This window comes from Chrysoperla carnea, chromosome 2 (genome assembly GCF_905475395.1).
Source record: "Chrysoperla carnea chromosome 2, inChrCarn1.1, whole genome shotgun sequence".
Lineage (NCBI taxonomy): Eukaryota > Metazoa > Arthropoda > Insecta > Neuroptera > Chrysopidae > Chrysoperla > Chrysoperla carnea.
In genome coordinates, this window is record NC_058338.1 from 30347563 (window position 1) to 30374451 (window position 26889).

The window sequence follows — 26889 nt, forward strand, 5'->3', positions numbered from 1 at the left end:
AGGTAGTATAATTTAAAGGTTAACGAGTAGTTTTCTATAGTTTTTATCATGGTTTTGAAAATTCAATCTTATATAATATATCAAATTCCAAACTTGCTTTACGACTCATTAAAACATAGATGTTAAATATTTTTTTCGAAATCCACTAAAATATGCCCATAATTTACATTTGTTTATGACGTCACATAAATTTTAAACTAAGCATAGTGATTTCAATATTGAAAATACTTGAATAGGTAATAATTACAATTTTTGGAAATATTTTATATAAAATTAATAAATAGGGATTATATAAGTACACGTGCTACATACAGACTTCTGACTTCACCATAATTTACCCTATATGTTTAGATAAAATAGTTTTTAAAAATTTGAATTTTGGGGAAAAAAGACAAGCATATTTAAAATGCAAATCAATACCAAAAATGCAATTTTTAAATATCTTCATTGGCAGTGTTAATAGCTTCTGTACTTATATTACCCTTAAATACCCTTATAATTTGTTAAACATTTTTTTAAACTTCCAAAAAATATTTTAATAATATTGATTATTATTTATTAAACGTAACATGAAGAAATGAGTAAATAAGATACCAACACATTTTTAACCACTTTGATTTGTTTTTCAGATGTCGTAAATTGTATGATAAATGAAATATAATTATTTTAAATATATCGTTTTTGTTTTTAAGGAGAAGGTATTTTTTGGTTTATATTTTTTTGTTTAAAGCATGTTATCTCTAATTTTTTTTTATTGAGATACTCAATAATGTTTTTTAGTATTATTTATTTATTTTTTTTAAATATATAATAGATTTTGTTTCAGTTAATTGAGGAGCTAAAAGAGGTCTCATACGTTTTATTTTTGTTTTTAATTTTTCTCTAAACATAAACTCTTCATTTTTTGGTTGGAGCATTATTTGTGGCTGCAACGGGCTCCGTTTCCTTACGAACTTTATGTCCACGAAATGATGCTTGTATTTTAGTGGCAGCTGTATTCAAATCTGGATCTGTTAGATCAATATCCAAGACTTCTTCAACCTGAAATAATGAAAAATTAAATTGAGGTTTTTCTTAATATTGTTGGCTACTTTGAAAAGTATAATTTTTGGGATAGCAAGCGCAGTTCATAGTTTACACTAATATTATAAATATTATAAAGTGTCAAAATTTCTTTGTTTGTTTGTAGGATTGTTCTAAATGATAAGAGTAATACTTATCAATAATCCCGAAAATTTCAAAATTAAGGCACTAAACTATCATATTAGATTGTGGATTATGTGCAAAGTTTATAAAGATAAATTTATCGTAATTGATTATTGGTATGAAAAAAACGTACACCACACATTCCAAACTCCTCGTGACCTTTTTGATACCAATTACGATAAATTTATCTTTATAAACTTTGCACCGGCAGTTTAGAGCCCGTTTCATGTAAGTATAATATGTAAATTGGAACTACTGAAATCGGGCCCACTTTTTAATGAGTTGTAATTCCCAATTATCAATAGTATTCGATTTTAACGCTAAGATATCAGCGCCACGAGTAAAAAAGCTAAACCATACATTTAAAAACTGATTTTTTCATTAAAATAAGTTAAAAAGACTAAAGATGCCTACTAGGCTACTTCATTATATATCTAAATGAGCTTTGCCATATTTGCTCCCCGAGCCTTTTATAATTGCGATCAATTTAAAGTTGTGGTGGAGGTAATAAAACTTTTTCTGACATCACAGTGAGGTGTAAGATATTTTTGATAACAGCCTTACAAATTTTTGACCTAATAATAACAGTTGCCATAATCTAAAGAAAGCTATTTATAACGAAATATAAAATTATTGATATAATTTTCGAAAATAAAAATAAAAATTAGCACCTATATCAGTTAGCACCTAAATCACACCAAAGTATTTTGACACAAACGGTTGAGAAATTAACGCGTGATTAAACTCACAATTAATTGTATAGCAATCAATCAATTATAGAAATAATATAGAATTTTCTCAGTTGATGATTTTCTTATAAATAATAAATCATTTATTTCTGATGGTGGTGTGAAAATAATAAGGAAAGAGCAAAAGAAAGCATAAAGATAGTATACTATAATACTAATAAGATGCTATTGTATGTTGTGTAATACCTTATCAGCAAGAGCTTGATCAACATCTGCTTTAGCTTTTTCTTCATCAGCTTTTCTACTCATGTGACCTCGAAATGATGCTTGAATTTTGGTGGCAGCATGACACAACTCTGTAACAGAAAATATAAGTGCTTATGTAAAGGATAGTTTTTATCATAAAAACAAGTGAAAATAAACAATTGGCAGAATACATTGTTGAAATACCCTGTATAGGCTGTGTTGAATATCAGAATGTTTTAATTTCCTAGAAAAATTATTATTTTATTTTCAAAAATCTATGACAAGACTTACTAGGTAAAGCTTGATATCTTTTTTCGTTTTTGAATTATCGTGCTCACAGACAGGCGGACGGACGGAAAACCAAAAATGGATTAATTAGGTGATTTTATGAACACCTATACCAAAATTTTGTTCGTAACATCAATATTTTTAAGCATTACAAACTTGGGACTAAACTTAGTATACCTTGCATATTACATATATGCATGGTATAAAAACTTAGTATATCTTGCTTATTACATATATGCATGGTATAAAAACTTGGGACTAAACTTAGTATACCTTGCATATTACATATATGCATGGTATAAAAATAAGCAAAGCAAAAACAATTTTATAGTGATGGTTTTAATGCACTTTATCTATTTTTCTTTATAATGAAATAATAATTTCTGTTATCTCTTACGCATTTTTTGAGCTTGATAAAGTAAAAATAAATTGACAAAATATCACAAATCAATGAATATATTTATATATTTTAATTTTATATATTTTAATAATATATAATCGATAATATGTTTCAATTGTAAACAGGATATAACAAGTGAAAATAACAGCTAACGAAGTTGCTAGCGTGCATACGTGGTGTTGAGAGTATCAATATTTGAACTGCGGTTATAATTTAGTTATAATCATTATAACTGCTTATAAATATTTAGAATATATTAATCTCAATTCGTATTTCTCGAAAATTTATGTATGTAAATATTTTCATATACGTACATCCAAATACTTTTGTACTGATTTGAATAATTTCCAGCTGAATTATTTCTACTTTAATTTGAATTCTTGTTTGTCCAATATATTTGTTGTTACAATTCCCCTAGTCAATTCTATTCAAAATTGGTGATGTTCTCAGTGGCGGATTTAGCCTTGATGCCGCCTTTAGCATGGTTTGATTTAAGTCAGTATCTCAGAAACTATTCGGCCAGTCATCAAATAAACCCGATTTTTGTATTTTTTGGGTCAAAATTACCTTATATACTGAGTTTTATCGAGATTGGAGATATAAAAAATTTCTCGATTTTTTGCAATTTTTTTAAGGGGTACCCTTTGATAAAATCGAGAAAATCGCAAAAAAATTTTTTGTTTAGGAATTTGATGAAACTCGGTGGATGGGGTAATTTTGATCCCAAAAGTATAAAAATCAGGTTAATTTAATGATTGGATGCAGAATTTCTGAGATATCGCAATATTTGGATCGATTTTAGTCCGTATCTCAGAAACTATTAGGCCAGTCATCAAATAAACCCGATTTTTGTACTTTTTGGGTCAAAATTACCTTATATACTGAGTTTTATTGAGATTGGAGATATAAAAAATTTCTCGATTTTTTGCAATTTTTTTAAGGGGTACCCCTTTGATAAAATCGAGAAAATCGCAAAAAAATTTTTTGTTTAGGAATTTGATGAAATTCGGTGGATGGGGTAATTTTGATCCCAAAAGTATAAAAATCAGGTTAATTTAATGATTGGATGCAGAATTTCTGAGATATCGCAATATTTGGATCGATTTCAGTCCGTATCTCAGAAACTATTAGGCCAGTCATCAAATAAACCCGATTTTTGTACTTTTTGGGTCAAAATTACCTTATATACTGAGTTTTATCGAAATTGGAGATATAAAAAATTTTTCGATTTTTTGCAATTTTTTTAAGGGTACCCCTTTGATAAAATCGAGAAAATCGCAAAAAAAATTTTGTTTTGGAATTTGATGAAACTCCTTGGATGGGGTAATTTTGATCCAAAAAGTATAAAAAACAAATTAACTTAATGATTAAACCTATAGAAAGTTGCAATGTCAGCGAGTACCAAGGGCAAAACTTTTCAAAAATAAAGTTTTTTCAAAAAGTCAGAGTTCCCCACCAAAAAATTAAAATCCATAAAATTGTGAACAAAAGGGTGGATAAGTGAGGGCTATAATGTGATACTTCTAAATCATTTTATTTAAAAAATTATTTATACAATTACTTTCTTCTTTCTGGCTTTGGTTTGCGCGAAATAAAGTCGATTATATAAATCTTTATAATCAATTTCTTACACTAATTCAGCTTCTATTAAAAAATTAACACTGCGGCAAATTGAAAAGTAATGGATTCATTAGATTACTCAATATATTTAATCATTAGATTACTCAATATATTTTATTGAAAATATTTGGATTGTCCTTGAATTATTTCGTCTTTAAAATTTTGACTTTCCGAAAATTTTGCTGCATAGGCACTTGCCTGATATGCTTAAGCCTAAATCCAGCACTGGTTGTTCCCTTTAAGTTTATCCTTTGAATAAATTCAAGTTCACATATAATATCTATTCAGCGGTTTAGACTGTACTTTGCAACTTAGTCAGAATGGAAATTGTTGTTTAAATATTAAAGGATTTGTTTGAATGTGAATGGCTATGGCAGCAACATATACAACAATTAATCGATAATAAAACCATTATTATTTACATAAATTCAATATAACACATATTATTGTGGTTTATACATTGGTCAATACCATCATACATTGGTTAATATAATATGTTACATCATTGTAATCATATCGTATCGTAGGTATTATATTTATAATTCAGATCTTTAACCATGTAAATGGGTTACTGTTAAATGATAATCTATGATTGTGTTCAAGTTTTGGCCAGATTAATAATTATACTATTTAGTTAGTGTAGTGACGTTAATATGAAATGAAGCAAACCTACCGAAAAAATTCCTTTTTCGATCGAACTTTGTATAATCGCTGGATAATTTTAGAGAAACACAATAGTAAAAAATTAGCTCTGTTACACCAGCGACACAAAGTACGGAAATCGTATTTAAAAAGTGCTAATTTTTTTAGCTCTATTACGCCAGCGTCGCAAAATACGGAAAACACTTTTAAACAAGTGAAAACAAACAATCGACTGAGTTAGTTGTTGAAATACCATGTATAGATAGTGTTGATGACCCAATCGTTTGTTCTTTTACGTCATGTAATTAAAGAAAGATATCCACTCTTAGATAGCCACACCTAATTTGTACCTAATTTGTTTATTTTTTTATAATGAACATATTTTGAACTTAAGCTTTTGTTCTATCTCTAACGGTTTCCAAGATGGGTCCTACGGACCCAAGACCAAATTGACCTATGTTATCAAATTTTCATCAAAATTAGGTTTTGTTTTTTTTTTTTCAATCACTGGTATCTCAAAAACGGTGAGTTTTAGGAAAAAATGTCATGAGACAAAAATGCTTATAATACCTCAAAATATAAGGTCCAACGACTGTTTTTTCATGATTTTTCAGCAAAATTAGCTTGGCCGAACTTCTAAGTATAGTAAAGTAATAGCAAACTTTCTAATCAATATGACTTTGTTCTACACATTCATAGAAACATTTTGAGCCAGGTCTCATAAAAAATCATACTTTTCCATACAATTGCATTTGATGACCTTTTTTCGGCTTTATTTCGTACAGTAAAAAAAGAACACTCATGTATATAGGTCAGTCATACATGATTTATGACAAACGATTACAAAATAAAGAGCAACACTTTTGAGAGTTGAGTAGATTCGTGGTTTTACTACATTGTTGATATGTTATTGTCATGTTGATGAATGAATTAATTCATCATGTATTTGATGGATAATCTATTTAAGTCCTTTAAGGCTTCTGTTTACTATCACTTGTTATAACAGTAGTCATATGGTTTGTATTTGTATGCCTAAAATACTAAACAATGGATATTATGTGAATTATTAACATTACTTTGAAACAGAAAACATCATTTTTTTATCACGAGGATTAATGGAGTTTATATTAAAAACCAACAATTACATTATCCTTTTTAATGAAAAAAACAAATCTTGATGGTTATGGTCGTTAGGGGCTTAAGTAATAAGTCTGTCGGTCTAAGAAATAGACGGAACAAGTCCGATATGGTTGCATATCATAGCTGCAAGCATAAAATTGATTTTTAGGCAAAACTACATCGTTATCTCTCTGTTAATATTCCGCGTTAAACAATGACGAAAAAGCCTCGGAATTATTTCAACTTTGGTATTTGAATTTTATATCTCCCTTCTGATTGGTGTTACGAGATCGAGTTTTCGTGAAAAAGGACAGGTAGCAAAGTATTGTATATTTTATTAATTTTTATGTTCAGCACTTTCAGAGATACCATGGATCAAACTAATTGCAGGATAAAAAGTAAAAAGATACTTTTCGGTATCACAACGGCCCCTTTGGCCTAAGTGTGTCGCACACCAGGACAGTCCCTCTAACCTAATCTAATCTACACAAAAAGATATATTTTTGGACTCCAAAAACTGTCTCAAACAAAAAATGTTGACTTTTTTATAAGTTCTAATTTAAACCTTTCTTCTATCTCTCATCGGTTACGAAGCAGTGGGAGTTTTTCATTGAGCCTGGTTGCGGCGTAAGATGTGAGCCTATGAACCCTTTTCGAGGTTCAAGTATATGTCAAGTTCACTCTGGTAAAATACACTTTATATTATATTGATCATATTCTTATTTCAAAGAGAGGTCTCTATCTCCATTTTATCAGTTTGCATTTATTTTGAATAAATTTAAATAATGAAGAATGACGTATGGAATTGAAGATTTTATCTATGAAATTGATGTGAAACCTTCGTAAATGTAGTTTATGTATATTGAAAAACATAAACTACGGAACGTTTTAATATTTTTTGAGGTAATAGTATCGGAGCGATGACATTCAGAGGGTTTAATGTAGGTATACGACACATCTATACTGCAGAAACTGAAACATAATATGCCATAAAAGTTTTGAAAATTTTATCACCAATATCATATTTTTTTCGAAAATATATTTATGCCCTGTATCGAAAGACAAAGGAGAGGGGAGAGAGTGTGTTACAAATCCGTTTTTTAATTTTTTTATTCAATTTAAAATCAATTTGAGCCTTTTGACACTATCCCTCTTCGGAAATGTGCAATATAATTTTGAAATTTCATTTAAAATACGATTGATTTTTCCATTTTTGGTGTTTTTCAGCGTACTATTTATAAATTCCCTAAAATCACATTTAAAAATATGTTTAGAGTTCGTACAAAACGAAGTGGCACCGAGCATGAGAGAGTGTATGATGTATATGTATGTGCACTCGTATCTACACTCTCTCTTGCTCGGTGCCACTTCGTTTTGTACGAACTCTACTTCCCAGATTACATTACAATATAAGGGAAAAAACTCGTGAGCAACATAGCTTTGCTTCTAAGGTCATATTTACCCTTTATTCTTCTTATTATTCAATGTTTTTTTATTAAAATGAGATTTTTATCTTTTTGACCATATTAAATATTCACATTAGAGGTCTGACACTATCAAGAGACCCTTGCATTATGATAAATTTTCAAGCTCTATTTGGAGGAGCTTGTGAAATTGTGAAAAACCATTATTATTCGGTAAAAAAAATGGGGTAAGGGAAGGTTGGTAAGTAAACACTCCCAAAAGGTACTTTCGTAGCACTAACTAACCTTCATATCATTCTGGAACTTTCTAGCTCAATTTCTAGAGGCTGTAGAGATTAGCAAAACTTAAAAAATCTTACATACTGAATTAATCAAAAGAATGATGGTAAATGTGCCTAAAAGAAGCTAATCCAAATCATCTTAAATAGTTTATTGAAGGCTATAAAACGTATTTATAACACACCCCTTCCCTTTTCGATACAATTCATGAGTCTATATTATCGTGGAAAATATGACTAAAAAATTGAATATGAAGGTGAAAAGTAAAATTCCAAAAAAAAAAACAACCAATTATTTTGTTTCAAATTAGTTTCAGCTGCCAATTTATAAAGTTGGCGCAGCTGTATGTCTGTAGTATTAGTATATTTGTAATAAATATTACAGCACATCCAATATCCATATATGAATTATAGTAACGTAATAATACCTCCGTTAGTCAGATACATAGTACTTTAAAACAAGGCCATATTATTTAAAAGAAAAATTAATTTAAAGTAAGCTCCCACTGCCTTATTATTGGCAGGGGGAGAAAACGGGAAAACATAATTAAGGAACAGATAATTTGTGCGGCTGGAGGAGTCCTTTCAATAGGAACCGGTGAACTAAAGTTCAGTACGAAAAAAATGCAGAAAACCCACATTAGCATATAGTCAGCTATTTCGTTCTTACACATAAAACGACATTTAACCTAATTATTCGTCGCGTTAATTATAATTTCAAAAGTTTCGTCACCGGAACTTGAATCCGTAACTTCCCAGCTTTGTGCTACACGCATGGATTACTTGCAAACAAATTTTAAACCAATTGGACGTAAGTCTCAACCGGTGTGCAGGGCATAAATTTTATACTTGAGTGGTAGAATAAGACAACGAATTCCTGCGCTACGATTTTTTTTTTGGTAAACATTTTTGGCACAAAAATTCATTTTTTTTAAATATAGCAAATATTTTATTTTATTTATTTAATTTGAGTGAATGTTTAATGTCTGTTATTTGGGAGAAAGCTTTTTAGTTGATTTGGCTCATGTTTGGTCTGCTCATAATTATACGTATAGTTGAGTGGCAGATGTATAGTTAAGGAGTGGGTTTGAAGAAGAGTCTTATAGTTGACTCCGCACGGTTGGGTTTCACTTCTTCGATGTATCTTTGTAACTTCGATATTTATAACTCTTTGTTGTAATAAAACACAATAATATTTCCTTCAACTGGTACCTACTCGTATTTTTAACTTCAAACAATCTAGCCTGTATATAGAAGCCATCCATGTATCTTTTACATGAGTTTTTTTTTTCAACACAGTTGTAGGTATCTATTTTTACGAATATTTATTGGTTATGATGATAACAAAACATTTGTAAGTTTTACAAATAAACAAATAAATATAAACAAATATGAGAACCAACCGATACAATACAATAAACATTGTCAGCGCATACTTTTATATTTAAAATTCGATTGTTTGTCCGATGCACAATAATATGCCGATATATTTAGCATGAACAATAAGAATTGAAAATATACCAATTTTATATTAGACAAAATAAGAACAATATTGAATCTCGCATATCAAAATAAAGATTCTTTTATTGAAACACGGTGCAGGTAAATGATTGTCCACGAGTAAAAAAACAACATTTACAAGTAGTAGTTAACATTAGCTTTGATGTTTTCACACCAAATTTAACTCTAATGTAAGTAGCGATTAACAAAAAGACATTTTTGGGTTGGATATTTTTAATCTTCAATTTTAAGAAATATTTTGTAGGGTAAGTAAGATACCATGCGAAGTGGTCGCCTTGAATGTTTAATAGTTCTTAATGTTTAGGGCCATTCAAAAACCAACTCAGGCTCATAGCTAATATGAAGAGAAATTCAAATTTGTTCATAATAAGAAAAAAAATTTTTGTTTATGCCATTTTTTCGAAAAGAGAATAAATGCATCTAGTTACTAATCCGTGCAGGCATCTACAAAAAAGGATCAATGGATATTTGAAGAAGTTTTACCAAAATGCCACAATATTGAAGTGTAGTATAACTATTTATTATTTATGATATTGACTATACCAGAACGAAGGTTTTCAACTTGTTTGTTTATTTGATATTTTTGTAGTCATCGTGAGTAAAGTTGTGATCAGGTGATCATATCACATAGGCTAAAGCATGACATTGTTAAAAATGTTACATTTTGATATACTACAAACGGTACACATTTTCAGAAGTTTAAAGCTAAATTATACATAAGCTTTCAAAATAATTTTTCTTATCCACACGACGGCGACGATTAATATAGTGGGTAGAAAATTAGAAGTTTTATTTTTTTAAATTCTAAGAAGGTGTTTGATTAAAAGGTTTCATAAAGAAAGACTTCATTGAAAAAAGCTTTGCCCATTCAGATTTAAAAAAAAAATATTTTAGAATATTTCCATAAGTTTCTTAACCTGACTCAAAATATTTGGGTAAAATTACCCATTCCTAACCTAAATACAAAAGTTAAGCTGATTTAGTTAATAAAAACTTGGCCCAAAATTTTTAGGAGACTTCGTCGTTCGTGTCACTTGTGTAATTATTCTATAAACTTTTTATAGAATATTTAAACTTCTTTTAAAAACAGAAAATGTCATTTAGTATAAACTTGCCACGCTGAGAATATTTAAGTCTACCATGTTTGTTTCTGTATATACACTTTCCACTAGTTTCAAGAATTTCTTTCAAGTGAAAATTTCGTCACATTTACTAACAAGCAACCAAAGGTATCAACTAGTTTGGATACAGAACCAGAAAAATATGAAAAATCTAAAAATTATATCTAAATTTGTTCTTGATATCTGAACCCAGAAAACACAGTCACAACTTAGATAAATCCAAAGTCTCCTTATCTATCGATATTCAAGCAGCCGTATACAAAAACTAACATATTTCTGTGCTGTTAACCAAAAACAATTTTATTTTTCTTTCCACCATTTTATTTTTCTTTCCACCATTTTTATTTCCTTGCACAACATAACGTTTTATTTCCTTGCAAACTTTCTGGATTTTATTGACAAAAGGTTCTGTTGACAAATCACTATTATAACAGATACATTATTCGGTCACACTTCCGTTACATATTTGTAACAGCTCCGATAAATCAATCTGTATTTTATAACTCCACAACATGCAATAAATATCTTCCACCCAAATCGATAGCTCGACCATATACCAACATTTATACATATACATGAAAAGGGCATATGTATTTACTGTTAACATACCAAATTGGCCTATATATGTATTTGTTGTTATCATGTATAAAAAAAATACTTCCGATGTCAAAATTTCATAATAAATATCTGTTTTTTTTCTAGTATTTACTTCCTACATCGAATTTTACCCTACCCTAATGTTTATAGAGAAAAAATGTTTAATATGCTATCAGGAAATAATCGTTTGTCTCCGTAAAAAAACCACTAACGAGTATAATGAAAACCATATCAAACAAATTGTTGGGTTTTATCATTAATAATTTATTTTTTTTACGTTTTAAGTACATATTAAAAAATTATACTTTTGCTGTTTTAACCACAAATTCCCTGTTTAAAAAAAATTAAAACGAATTGTATAGGTCGTTCAAACAAAAAAGGCACAGAATAAGAGAGACTATTCATCTACATTCATCTACACTCTGGACCCGATCTAGCTATTTTGACGCTCCGGGCAAAAAGTAATATTTGTCGTCCTTACATTCATACCATACACAGGGTATATTTTTTAAGTTTACATATGCTTGAAATATATATAAATAAATTTAATCGACGACAATGCTTCAAACGACAAATATTTGTTTCAAAGGGATACATCTTATACCGGCATCGAATTCTAGCTAAATTATCAGGTTCAATTAATACCACACTCTGATTCATAACTGACAAACAATAGATGAACGCTTTAAATTAGAAAGTTGTTCTTTATAAATACTCAAACATTTTTTGTTTGAAACATTATTTGTAAACCGAATAGTTTAGACAGTAATTGATAGCAAAAATCTAGCTTTTTGTACGTTTGTTCATTCAATTTGAACTAAAACTTTTATTGGATTTGTTGGAAAATTTTTTTGGAAAGTTGGAAAAACAGTGCCTAGATTTCTCAGAAACAATTATAGGAATTTACAATTTTGATATGAAAAAACAATTTTGGGTAAAATTTTTCAATCCGTTTTCGTCTAAATTGTACGGTTTGCGGAAAAATGTTGCGAACAAAAAATGTTACTTTTTTAATCAATAACAACTTTCTAGTTTAAAGTGTTCATCTATCGATCACCAGTTATGGAGTAGAGTGAGCCTTTCATTGAGCTTGAAAACATAGGCAAAGTTTAATGTCTGCATAAGATCGCCTACACAAAAAAAAATTTTTTGCTTTAAACTTTTTTTAATGAAAAAGCTTATTTTTCGAATTTCAAGCATATGTCAACTTAAAAAGTACATATCTTATATGTACTGTTTTGCATACATACATTAAATTGTGTTATTTCAGTGTTTTATTTTATTTATAAGTTATAATGAATTTTCCTTACAATCCCAGTTTTCGGAATAGCCCTGGTCTTATTGAGCCCCGGAATTATCGAGACTACTGTATCTATATCATTATTTTAGTATTTGCCGCCTCACAAGTAGTAAAAAAATTGCGATAAATGTATTTGGAGAATGGAGTCACTCTTACGACATACGCTGTATAAAATATTTATTTTCATTTCTTTTGTACCAAAAACTATACAAACTACAAATTATTATTCTAGACAGAATACATTCAATTATTATTTCAGAACAAGTATATGGAATATTATCATGTTCAAACCACTGTTACGTCTTATAAATAAATGATCCTTAAAGAAGAGTATCGATCGTTGATAAAATGCCAGTATGACCTACATCAGAAACAGAAAAATAATGATAATGCTCATAATTTTGGAACTAAGCCATATATGTAAGAACAAAAATATTTTTTTTTTATATTTAAATCTTAAGCTATCAAATAGGCGGGTGAATCTCGAAAAAATAATTGAAATCAGACAGAAAAAAATTATAGCCTCTTCAGTTATATTCTCCACTATTTTCGTTGAAAACGAAAAGTGAGTATAAATCTTATGATGTTGTCTGTTATTTATTGAGTCAAATAAACAAATTTAATAAAAATTTGGTCAGATTCTATAGTCGCATCAATGATTGCTTTTACTCGGGAATCGTCAATAGCAGCTCCGATTTTGATGATTTTTTTTTTCAAAATGAGTCTTTTTTATATTATTTAAAATCAGAAACATTTCAGAGGGAAAACAAATCTGAAGGGCGAATAGGCGATGCCCCGACTGATATATTGACGCCCAGCATAAATCGCTAATGATAGAAGTTTGTTCGAGAGGATATTAATTTCATACTGCAGGTGTCATTTAGTTAAGGATTTTTCGAAATTCATCCCCTAAAGAGGTGAAATAGGGGACTTTACAAATACTCACAAACTAAGAATTGATTTATTTGCCTTGGACACTACATGGGCAAGGGCTGACAAACTAATACTTCGGAAACCAAAGTTGACCCAGCCTCGACTTCATCGTCAGTTTTGATAGATATTTTCCGGAGAATTTTTACGTTTACTTGGTAAATACGTAATAAATAATAATCACTATTGCACATTTTATTCAATAAAGTAAGAAAATTTAGTAAGACTACGCAGTTCCTGCGAGACGGTTATTTGTTTATTATCAAGTAATTTGATATTCATTAAAAATCATGTTGCATTCATTGGGAAGTACTTAATTTATATTTAGTTCTAAGCGTTTATCTATATAATTATAAAATTATACGCCCAAAATATTAATTTTCATTCATATTACAATAATTAAATTATTAAATAAATAGAACGATGGAGAGATCGTTTCATAAAATGAATTGTTTTAAAAATTATGTATTTTCAATAATTTTCTATTTATGTAAGTAATAATAATAATAATAATAATAATAGTTAAATAATGTGTGCTTTGATATTTGTAAAGTGATATAGCTTACGAATTTACATAAATCTTTCAAAATACATTAAGATTTCAAAATACTAATATTACATTGGCCAGTGAAATTTTAGTTGTGAATTGCTTTTTCTTGGTGTATTATTTTAGTGAATAATCTACTTTCAAACTATCAGCGGCACATGTTCAGTATAGACATTTTCGATTTTTGTAATATCGCTTTTATAGACGCGATTTGACGTTGCGAGTATCGCTGAAACTTTTTAGGCGTACTTTTTTGTCCTGCTACCTGCCCATTGGTACAAAAAGGTCTTGCCAGTTGAACAATCCGAACGAACAGAATATTTAAGATACCTTGTAGAGACCTGTAAAGCTTGACCAGTCTTAAAAATCGTGTCTTAAAATTTTTAAAAAGGTGATTGTGTATGTATTATCTAACCAGAAAAACGATTCTGGCCGCTAACTCTATATCGTATTTGGCCGAAGTCATATCCTGACGGAATAACGGTAGTAGTGGTTTATCAGGTTATAACAAATTGAAGCATGGGAACGCCTTTTAAGACCCTGAAATGTATCATAAGTTTTCTGCATTTTAAAATAACTGGCAACTGAGCGCCTTTATCTAGCCGGAGAGGTAGTACGGGAAAAAAAATTCAATTAAATACACCTTAAATAAGAAGCCTACAAAGTTGAGCAATAGTAACAACCTAAAATTGCTATGGATGTTATTATAATTAAAAAAAAAATAAATTAGCCACTAAATAAACTGTTACATTGTAAAAAAGACCCAAAACAGTAGTCCAAATAGACATGTTTAAATTTATTCATCAAATTCTTGCATTCATGTCTATTTTAAGTGATTTTGACATGATATACTATTTTCGGTTTTAATTATAGTTTTGGGTAGTATCTCAAAAATTAATGGAGATATTCGTGTATGGAAACATTCTACTCAATATAATAGTCCACAAAATTGGAGAAATGGTAAAATACCATGTGATACTTCGACAGTTGTATTTCCAACAGACTTGGAAGCCGAAATAAGTTTTCTTCCTTTTAAGGAAACAAAAATGAGTCAGCTAATTTTACCCCGTACTGGAGTTTTAAATATACCATCGGCTCATAGCTCAATTGAATTTTATGATAAATCAAAAACTGCAGCATGTGACGGAGAAGGTATCTATTCTAAGTTTATCTATTTTAATTTGTTTATTTTTATTTAGTTGTTTATTTTTCCTTTTTTACGTCAGAAAAGCTTAAAAAATCAGCAAAGCTAAGTGGAAAATACTCGTGGTTATAAAGCATGACTATGCAGAAACAGAATTATTACTTAGATATATTTTAAAATTCCTGTATTTTAATTTATTCGGAAAAAACTATCATTGGAACATAAAAAGCACACAAACATTTGGAAAAAAAGTTTACTTTAACTAACTTTGACAAGCTGTATCTCGATAACCTGAAGTATTTTTCATAGAAACTTTTCTTTATACTTTTGCGAAATTTTCTCCTTGTGAAACTTTTCAGTTTAGAATGCACCCTATATATTTGATTACTTTCAAAATTGCTTTTAAATTATTTCAATAATTTATATATTCAGGAATTGATCAATTAAAATTTTTTTTGAATGATCGATCAATCTTAAATAATATAGTACCTATGGCAATTCTTTTTTCTATCATCCTCTAAAAAATGTAGGCTGGAGTGTTTTCACATTTCAACTGATAAACCATGCTGAAAAATAAATAAAAGATATACCTACATGTAATCAGATTGTTTCACAAAAGACTGGTTTTGACATTTTAATTATGATAAAACATTTGACGTTGCATTTTATTTAACTACGCCCTTAATCGTGCTCAGCTTTTTATATTCTACCCAATATCATGTAATTTTATAATTGTTCAAACTAATAACATTTCAAATAAGTTTTAACTACAGCAATCACACATAAAATTAAGACCCGTTCACGCAAAAGATTACTAGGTGCATACATATACAGGATGAACTTTAAAAAGTTTTTTTTTTTTTTTAAATTTTTGCTAAATGGATGGAAATATCAAAAAATCAGTAAAATATGCGTCTTCTTATTTGAGAGGGGGGGATGTATGAATGAAAACAGTGTGAATTTAGGTTTATTTCCCGAGGGTGCCGCCCCTCGTTAAATAGAGGTGAAAAAACAACATACTCTTTGTATCATATTATTTCAAATATTTCTGGTTAAAAAGTTTCCACTAAAAAAATTTTTACCAACAATTTCTCAAAATTATAGCTTTTTGAACAGATCTTATTTTTTTTTAAATAAAAAAATAAAGGCTTTTAGACAGGGTTTGGAAAAATTTATATATATTCTAAAATAGGATTAATGTACATATTAATTCAATTCCTTTGGTCTTTCTCTGTTAACATTGATCGGAATTTATCTGGACTCACACACGTTCCAATGGCTACATATTAACATTTTTCAGTACTTTTTTCGTTGCCTATAAAAGCTAACAATTTTGATGATGTAAAAAGGAATTTATTTGTTCTCAAAACAAAAAAAAAAGAGGTAAGAAACTTAGGAAATAATTAAAAGCTAACTATTTTTTTCCTGGAAAATTTTTTTTTTCAAAATTAAACTTTTGCAAAATTATATTATTCCAATACTCTGAGAAAATTTCTATTCAGTGTATTCAAAATAAAAAGTTGTGTCTGGAATTTATTGGGAAACAACAAATTTTGGGCTAATCGTCATTAACTTATGTTTTTTTGTTAACTATTATTTTTAGATCGTCTGTTTAAACAACTGAAAAAAGAACGTTGGCTTGACCCAAATAATTGGATTTCAATCACATATAAAAATAACATTGCAATACCCGATTTAGAACGTATACCATGTCAATATGACACTGTTCAATTTCCTGCGGGCATGGAAGCTGCCATCGAGTATCCAAAAGTAACAGTGGCAATAGGTGCCATAAAAGTTAATGAGAGTGCAGCCGGTAATGTAGTAGAACATTCACCAGTAAATATTTTAAATATTGTAATTAATGATCAAGCTGAATGTCCGTTAAAATCTGGATGTTTATGCCATCCCGTTAAATGGGAAGAAGATGATCGTTTAGAAAAAGAAACATGTGATAATGAAAGAAAACATTGCAAGCAAGTTCTTTGTTTGACTCCAATTCGCCCAGTTGGTCAATGTTGTGATATTTGTGGTAAATATTTAACTTAAATAGAGGCCTGATTTGTCAATTTTTGTGCTTGGTTTATTGATGAATAATTTCGACGTATACCCTTATAGCTGTTGAAGCAATAGCTTTATAGCATAGCTTTTGTAACTAATACAAACATACCTACGTTAGGTATTTACAAACCAAGCCCAAAATTAATCAATCTATGTATATTGCAATGATTATTACCATTATATGGAGATGAAAATACGTGCTTTTCATATTTGCAGGCTCTGTGCTTTCAATGAAATACACATCAGGATTTTCATTAGAAGATTTTAAAGTATATATTAAAAATTTTCTTAAGAAAAATAACTTTGATAATATTGATTTTTACGTAAGCAAAGTTTGGGGTGATGAAATTCAATTAATATTTCGTGAAAAAGACGAATACAGTACAGTAAGTAACGATGCAGCTAACCAAATAAAAGAATTAATACAAAAAGGTATCTTTTCAATATTAAACCTTTGAAATTTGAATTATTTATGTACTTTTCTTTACTTGTTTTATTTTCAGATGTTCATTTGGGCTTACAATTTGATTCCATTCATGTGTCTGGACAATATTATAATCCAAATGGTGTCAGTGGTATTAAAGCTTTATTTTTAACTTTATTAGGTGCACTTGTGATAATTGGTGGCGTTTATGTAGCTACTAAAAACTATAATCAATATCCGTAAGTAATAGTTGGAGACCATAGTTCTCCCCAGGTTGAGTTGTGGTTTCTAAATATCCACTTCAAAAAAGTATTTGATTTCCAATATTCTAAAAACTGTGTACAAAAGGTTAGTCCTTGTGATAGATCAAAACACGTGGCCATGAATTGTTCACCATTTTTACAGAAATTTTTAATTTATGGTTCAAAATGATGCTCATAGATGGTAAAGTGAAATGTCATAGACTAAATTTATTTATTTTTAATATAAAAAAGTATACCTTTGTAAATTATAGCTCATGTGTTACTCTTATGTGAGCTATATTATTGTGCAGTTTCATTCAAATTCATTCATTAGTTTTTGCATGAAAGCGTAACAAACAAACAAACAAATATCCTTACTTTCACGTGTATAAAATATATATACATATAGATATATAGATAAAGAGATTAGTTAGCTACGCTTGGTATAGTTTTATAACATATGTCACTTTTGTTTATTAAGGATTCTTCCACCATCATTAAGAGATAATTTAAGATTGAATTCACTTCCATCACTTGGTACCTACTCCCCGTTCAGAAATTCCGGTTTTAGCTTCGCATCTTGCTGGCCATTTTCTTCATATAGTGAATTGGATTCAACACAAAACGAAAATATGGAATTTTTACCGACTTCACACATAAATGACAACGATGGGCAAAATGGAGATCAAGAATTTGAAAATCCATTATATAACCAAGAAGAAAGAGTAAATGACAGTACGATGGACACTGAAGTGGAATCTTATGAAGTAGGATATTTTTTTTGTTGGTCAATATGGTCAAATTGAATCTCGAATAATTTTCTATGTATTTACTTTAAATAACATTGGAAAATTAGCCTTTTTCATTATCCAAGTTGTGTTATGCCACGTTGCTTTAAAGCGAATTGCAATATTTATCTTTCTCTTTAATATTGCCTTCCACTGTTTTCTTGATGCATATGTTTAAATAAATTTAATAGTTATTATTTATCCTTTTTATAGTTAGAAAATGATGCCCAAGAAAATTCAAAAGGCGGAAATGAAGACGTACCGAAGATTGTAAAAATTGATACGAGTGATCTTGTAGAGCCTTTGATTGAACAAATTGATTTATTGGATACAAGTGACACTGAAGATCATGTTTCAAATGAATCTTTGACATCAAATGCTGGTAAAATTTGTTTTAATGTAGAAGTAGGATAATAATCAATTATAAAATTTGCTTTGGGCGAGTTAATAAAAACGCGGTAAAAAAGACATTTTCCATTGAGAATATTTTCATAATAACCCGATAATAAATGAGAATGACCCTAAATTAGTGGGTTTCAAAAAAAATTCCAATAAGATCGGATCAAATTTGCATATGTTATAAAAAAACCGAATTTTTTTACTTTATGACGTCATCAGAATCCAAAAAATTTAATTTTGCTCTATCACATCCAAATTTTATCCAATTTTGATAAACCAAGTATGTAATACTACTAAATTTGGGTCATACTTTTCAAATTTGTGATGAAAATTAACGTAGCTCTAATAAGTTTCAAGAATGTGGAGTCCCGGTCCCGGAATTAAGCACATAAATGATAGCTAGCGAAAAATAGATATCGCAGCTGAAAAAAATGATCTAAAATTAGTGGGTTTCAAAAAAAGTTTCTATTAATTAGGATCAAATTTGCCCGTGTTATAACAAAAATCAAATTTTTTATCTATATGACTTTATATAAATTAATGAGCGCCTCTTACATGATTGTTTACTAACCTTTTGTTTTACGTATAAAACATAAGTTTTGTTTTGTGCCTCTATTTCTTTTGCGCCGAAGGCGGGTGCATCCTTTACCACGCCCTATTTACGGACCTGATTTTCTTGTTTTTGTAAATTTTTTCTAAAGACAGTTTTGATGAATAAATATTTTCTAATTCTATATTTCGTTTGGAGTTAAAAATTGTTATTCTTTTTTTCGTTTTAACGTTCATATACTATTTTTTATGTAACTTATTAATGTTTATAATGATAATTTTCTTTCGAATCTAGGTCAAGAAACATCTCAAGAAAATTCATTGGTGGATGTAACTATTGCTGACAAAGAATTATAACTAGGTTTCCTTGTTTTAAAAAAAAATGTGATGAATAAACTTATAAATATGGATTAAATAATGGTTCTTTTTTTAGTTCTTGTTTAATTTTCATATTTAATAAACTGTATTGATTTACAAAAATTAATTTTGTTTAATATACAGTGTGTCGCATTTAAGATGAAGACACCCTTATATTTTCGTAATTTATAGGAATATCGATTTGAAAGTTTGCACAGTAATATAGGGGGGTGGACTACATTTTTGAAGATAGTTTACAGAAACCTGAACCTTAAACTTACCTACTAAACCTACTACAAATTGACAAATAAGGCAAATTCTTAAAATTTTGCTCAGAGATGGTTAGAGATATCGGAAAAAATTATTAGAAAAAGTTGCTTAGAATATTTTTTTATGCCCATATACCGATTATCATGACAAAATTCGCATAGATAATTTTTCATTATTTTGATCTTTACTCAAAATTTACTCCAATCATTACAAGTTCGACTTGCATGATTCGCAGGGTGTGTGTCGCACTGGTATCAAATTTTAGCTTTTAATGGTAAGTTTTTTTAAAAACCTTTCATTGAAAAATAGTATAACGTTTCCGCTTAGTTTGCGAAATTTGTTTAAGTGGACAAAAAATGATGATTTTTCACTTTTTGCTAACTTAAAAAATTATTATTAAAAATTATTAAATCTTTTGTCGTGATCTGTTTAGTCCATACACAGAGTGTCTACATAAGTTGCCTGCATATAGAAAACTTTTTTATTATAACGTTTACGATAAAAAGTTATTCTTTATAAAAATCCTTGCTTCGAAAGCACCCATGTGACCCCCCCCCCTTAGATCCGCGCCTGAGGAGTGAAAGTGGATACGTTGAGGAAAAAAAAACAGAAGATAACAGTTTAGGAATGAATTGTTAACAATAGAAATGTTAGAAAACATGTTTTTGACGATATTACAACAAGATAAAAATGATGCAAAAATACCTAATTTCAGCGTTAAATTAAAATTATAAATACTGGAGATAGATTTCTGCGACTGGGAGTTTTTTATTGGAAATTTACTCCTCTTGAACAATCTTATGGAAGTTGAGTGATTAATTACGTACAATGTATAATATAAAATGTGGTTTTAATGTGAGTTGATTATCAAGGGTAGCTTATCAAATTCATCATAACATTTGAGAGATAGAGTTATTAATTAAATTGTACGCGCTCATGTTTAATTTATAAAATTGTGTTGCATGAGTGTTATATAGTTAATTACTTGATATAAAACAGATTCATTACTTATCAACAATTAATATTTATTATTCTAAGTTACATTGTAATAATATATTCATACTTGTAAGTCTTGGAAAATCAGTGTTTGTGATTTATTATAACATTTGTTTTTAGATCGTAAACCCATAATGAAGCGCAATTTCCATGATTCTTTTACTGTCTTTTCGAGTGCCACCTATGGCATGTTGTAGCTTTTGATTTGTAATTAAAAATTTTCATATGCGTACAAAAAAAAGGTTTTTGAAATTTTCTCACTATGTTTTTTTTTTGTACTTTTTTCTCAAAAATCGGATGCGTTTTTGAGATACGGATTAAAATCGATCCAAATATGGCGATATCTCAGAAACTCTGCATCCAATCATTAAATTAACCTCAGTTCATCAAATTCATTCATCAAATTCCAAAACAAAACCTTTTCTGCGATTTTATGAAAAAAGTACGTACACCTTAAAAAAATTGCAAAAATTAGTGGAAAACAAGTGAAAACAAACAATTGACTGAGTTAATTGTTGAAATACCATGCATAGACATTGTTGATTACTCTATTATATTACACATTCATACATACGTAACTGATATCCCCATATAATACATACTATAATATTTACGCCTAATTTGCGCCCTCATGGGTAAACAGTGTTGTTTACGACAAAAGTTGTTTATTTTTTGATAAGGTAGATTTTTTACATTTAAACTTTTGTTGTATCTCTAACGGTTTACAAGATGGGTCTTACGAACTCTTAGGCCAAGACCCAATTGACCTATGTTGCTCATTTACGAACTTGACGTCCTGAGTATATGCTGTAAAAATTTCAGCTTGATATCTTTTTTCGTTTATGAATTATCGTGTCTGCAGACAGTCGGACAGACGGACAGACAACCGAAAATGAACTCCAAAATTTTGTTCATAGCATTAATATTTTTAAGCGTTAAAAACTTGGGACTAAACTTAGTATACCTTGCATGTTACATATATGCATGTTATAAAAAGGCACCACACAACTTGATTGGAGTTGCTTTTTTAAATTTATAAAACCGACAAAGAATCTAGATCTAGATTATTGAATTATTAGTTATTCTAAAACGTAAAGATATCATAAAGTTTTTAATTTCGAAGTAAAAGTTATTTTCATTGAGAACAAAAAAAAACTGTATATAACCAACTGGCTTTTACTGAATTAATATTTAATATACATAGAATATATTTAAGAGACATTATGATATTATGCTATTAGTTAGATATTTTAAATTCCATTTGAAAATATTCTTAGATTATTTTTTAATTCTAAAATGTTTTCATTTTGGATATTTTAATGAAAAGATATTATTATGGTAATAATTATATTATATTAAATAATCTTAAATAATGTCTGTAAAGTATTTATGTATTCATAAATAGAATAATTAATAAAATTACACCGGGTGTCTTTTTAATCGACTTCAAACAAAACAGGAGTAGGTTATCAATTCGACTGAATTTACGTGTGTTACCCCAGAAATTTCGACGGGGTGAATCGATTCTGATGATACTTTAGCTATTTGAAAGCTGGTGCTCCGTCCCATTTAGTTTTGGTCTAGTTCTAACAACGGCATCCGAGAAAAGTTAAGTATGCACGACAAGAGGACGAATAACTCAATACCACGCCAAGCGATTTCCATGATTTTTTTTTTTCGACAAATTAATTAGTGTACTTCAGATTCACTAAAAATCACAAAATAAAAAAACTTTTAACAAAAAGAAAACCGACTTCAAAAGAAAAACTTTTTCCAAAACAAATTAATAGGCACTAAAAAGTAAAAAAATACCACTTTTATTGGAATTTTTATTGGAAGACATATGAAAAACATTTTTTGGGTAAAACTTTTTAGTTCGTTTTTACCTAAACTGTACGTTTTGCGTAAAAATGTTAACTTTTTAATAAGTAACATCTTTGTAATTTAAAGAACTCTTCTATCGATTACCAGGTTTCGAATTGAGTGAGCTTTTCATTGAGTCTGAAAATTTGGGTCAAGCTAAATGTCAGCGTAAGCTTGAAGCATTATTTTTCGAGTTTCAAGCATATGTCAACTTAAAAAAGACACCCACTATAGAAGTTTATTTTACCTTTTTAGTTTAAAAAGAGGTAAATGAAACTTGGTTTATCTTTAATACGATGTTTGCAATAGATATGTGAAAATATGTAGCTTATTTAAATGTTTTGTAAATAGGAGAGGTATAATCGCTTAGAGGTATTTCACACAACGATATATACAATTTGAGTTGCAGAACTAAGGATTTAACATTTATTAAATGTTTACTTTATAATTAAATGCAAGATAATCCTTCAATCATCTTTAGATTTCACCTCGAAATCTAATGGAATAAGCTGAATTTTTGTACAATTTTCCATAATATCTCATTCCCTTTGCCGAGAATTGTATTAACATATACTATAAAAGTTAGAGAAAATAATTCTGTAAAAATTTTTCCCGAAACTTTTTTTTGTACGTTTAGCCGTTTTTGAAATAGAGGGCAATATTCGATTTTTAATTTTTTAAAAACTCTTATCTATATATTACCTATATATTCAATCTTAAGAGGGAATTCGCTTAGCTACCAATTTTTGTTGTTAAATAAAAATATTATTATTCCAAAAAACTAAAAAAAAAAAAATCCTAATCGGCGATCTCAAAATTCTGACGGGTGTTGATTTGCCCAAATATTGACTGATATAGAGGCGCAACATGGACCTGGAACTTTTATATTATAATTGTAATAAGCGACCTCGAAAATGGTACCTATGACAAAATTGCTAGTTCGATCGGAAACTTTGAAAGGTGAAAAATCATTTGGAGCTTGTGAACTGAAAAAAATGCTTGAAGTTACATAAAAGCTTGTATATACATTATCTGAATGAAACGTATGATTTGTTTTAGTTTGTTTGTTTAGCAGAATGCATAAAGAAAACATGATACAAAAAATTATGTTACTCAGAATTTTAAGACCGGTAACATAGAAAGAGGTCTGAGAATACAGATACATATATAAACATTTTTAAAGAAAGGAGAAACAGGCACATTTTACAAGATACACTGACAAAAAAAAATTAAAATACGGTATTGCAGTCATTTGTTTGTTTTCACTTGTTTTTTTCTATTATTTATGGTTTGTACTTTCGAATTATAAGAAAACAAAACAATGGAACCCTATTGAGTGAAGGAAGTAAACGTTTTACACTCATGGAGGATTAGTCAACAGAAAAGCTGTTCAAATATAAAACATTTCCTAACACAAGAAACTATTTTTTATAAGAAAAACCATTCTCGCATTTATTTTTTGTAATCATTCTTTTTTTAGTTTTGAATCGATATTTCGGTTATTTTTGTTCAAGCCAAGCAGATGGAAAAAGAGAGATAGGTTCTGTGAATAATAGACATTAAATTCAATTACTACCGGGAGTAGGCAACTTCTGCTCCACCGCATGGGCGTAAATCGAAAAAGTACAAGCACTTATGTATATGACATTTTTGAGTACACTCAGACAAACATTTTCCACCGGCTCCCATAAAAATCTACTGACGAGGAGAGAATTCCTGTGCCCAATGATTCATTTCCTACAGTATATACATTTGAATAACAGGATAAGAAATAAAATTTTCAATTTACTTTGCTTAGTCCACTTTTATTTTTTAATATTTTAATAATTTAAAATATTTTGACTAGTTTCGTCTGTGACACAGTTATGAAAATGTCTATGTTAGACGAAACTAGTCAAAATATTTTTAATTATTAAAAAATATTAAAAAATAAAAGTGGACTAAGCAAAGTAAATTGGAAATTTTATTTCTTACCCTAATTATGGAGTTCCACAAAGTAAAGCTCTCTACAATTAATTATTTGAATAACAATTAATAAAAAATCAATATCTTTGTATCCTCGAGTCTGTACCTATATTTTGCCTTACCTATACTTTGACTTACGAATTATCTGGCTCTGCTTCTGGGGTATCTTAAATACTAGTCAAAATATAATAACGAATGGTATTTTGCAGATATTCTTAAAACCGATTAGATTTTGGTTATATGGAAAGATGGTATAACTCTCAAAGGCACAATTTGAGGATTTTTAATTCAGTATTGTATAAGTATTTACTGACTACATCATTTGTATGTACTAATGGTAGAAGTCCAGTTTATATTCAAAATTTGACAGGTTTTGTATATCTACATAAATAAAATATGAATTATTGTTTGAATTAAGGTAATAATTTATGAATAGGTAACAATTATGTATCACACATGTTGTGCATTTATTACTATATCATATAAAAAAGGAAATTATTATAAAATAATAAAATAGTGATTAACATTTAACTAGAAATGAAACAAAATAAAATTATCTCCCATATTCTGTATTAACCTAGCTTCTAACAACTTTTACTTGTTCTTCTAAAGGTTATCTTTATATTCTATGTGAACATGTGAAATAACTACGTATAGCAGAATAATTATTCTGGAACAAAGGTAGATTATTATATTATATTTGAAATTTAAATGAAACTATATTTGGTATTCATTATAATAAATTTCATTCTATTCAACTTGAAAGATATAATTTTCATTGGATATAAATTTAAATCAAAAATACTCTTTAAAGGACAAGCTTTTATTGTATTAAAAAGTAGAAAATAATTATTTGTTTGAGTCACTCAAATATGACTGTTTGTAATTTGTTGTTTGTGATATTTTTGTTAATTTAGTCCCAAAAAAGGTTTGTATATGCATCAAATATGATGGAAGCGATGGGAACATCAAGCCTTATATGATTCATCAAATGTTCATCGATCCTACCTATATACACATGTATATACAATATACATATCTATCTGGACGTTTATGTGTCTGTAAACTCTCTAGCGGTCGCAATTTAAGTCCGATTTGAATTACCGAGTTTGGTATATTTGGTATATCAAGAAAGGTTTTGGTATTCGAAAGGTCAAGTTCGTTAATGAGAAAAATCGACAGATAAACAAGGTGAGCGGTGCGCAAAGTACAACATTTTGAAAAATATTTTTGTATTTTTTGCAATACCTTATCGATTTTGAGAATTATATTTTTTTCCCCAATCTCTGAGGGAATTCGCTTAGCTAACGCAGCTCCTGCGCTACGATTTTTTTTAAAAAAGTATTCTTTAAAATATTCTATACTTTATTATAGTGTGTTTGTGTAATCGAGTACTTGTAGAACATGTGACTTACCTGAAATAGAAAAAAGAATATAGTTATTAAAACCAATTATAGTTACGATAAATGTTATTGACAATTTGATTAAACTTGATAGGTAAAGTCGGCAGTGTTTTCGCTCAAGGTGATCATGTTAATAGAAATTGTTGAGCTTAATTCAACTTTTGGGTTTACAAGTTCTTCAAGCTCCTATACAGATTTAAAATTTACAAAATTTTTTTTTAAGAATATTATTTTTTTGTATAAAATTGTAATAGAACAAATTCGAAGAACAGAAAGCGTTTATTACTATAAATGAAAGACCTAGGCGAGAAAATGTTCAAAACTAAATTCCAATGATCATTTTGTACGGCAAACCAATTTTCATGGTGAAAATGTGTGTATTTATTTTAATAATCATACTAAAAGTGCGTTATGCCCAAACATCCCATAATATGGAACTTTTACCTTACATAAATCATGCATAAATCAGGTACGTTCAATCAAATGGTGATATTTTCAGG

General features: G+C 28.8%; 2 protein-coding genes across 2 annotated transcripts in view; one reads left to right on the top strand and one right to left on the bottom strand.

The window, feature by feature from the left end:
• Nucleotides 1-795: 795 nt before the first annotated feature.
• LOC123292438 (neuromodulin) overlaps nucleotides 796-26889 on the bottom strand; it is a 196126-nt gene continuing 170032 nt past the window's right edge. Inside the window, exons 3-4 of the mRNA XM_044873096.1 lie at nucleotides 2142-2251; nucleotides 796-1041 (exon numbers count right to left, since the gene is read on the bottom strand). Coding sequence (XP_044729031.1) covers nucleotides 898-1041; nucleotides 2142-2251 — 254 coding nt within the window. The 3' untranslated portion in view covers nucleotides 796-897. The remainder of the gene's footprint in view (nucleotides 1042-2141; nucleotides 2252-26889) is intronic.
• Nucleotides 13749-19950, top strand: LOC123292434 (protein amnionless). The gene is made up of 8 exons (XM_044873092.1): nucleotides 13749-13871; nucleotides 14802-15080; nucleotides 16676-17104; nucleotides 17350-17565; nucleotides 17637-17796; nucleotides 18281-18566; nucleotides 18801-18969; nucleotides 19831-19950. Exons 1-8 carry the CDS (start codon nucleotides 13805-13807, stop codon nucleotides 19890-19892), a joined length of 1668 nt encoding a protein of 555 aa, XP_044729027.1. The 5' UTR covers nucleotides 13749-13804; the 3' UTR covers nucleotides 19893-19950.

Excerpts from the sequence above, each read along its gene's own strand:
- LOC123292434 (XM_044873092.1), top strand. The coding sequence starts at position 13,805 with ATGGAGAGATCGTTTCATAAAATGAATTGTTTTAAAAATTATGTATTT. Across the intron at positions 15,081-16,675 it reads TGCAGCATGTGACGGAGAAG|ATCGTCTGTTTAAACAACTG; the intron begins GTATCTATTCTA and ends TATTATTTTTAG. Across the intron at positions 17,566-17,636 it reads AAAAGAATTAATACAAAAAG|ATGTTCATTTGGGCTTACAA; the intron begins GTATCTTTTCAA and ends TTTTATTTTCAG.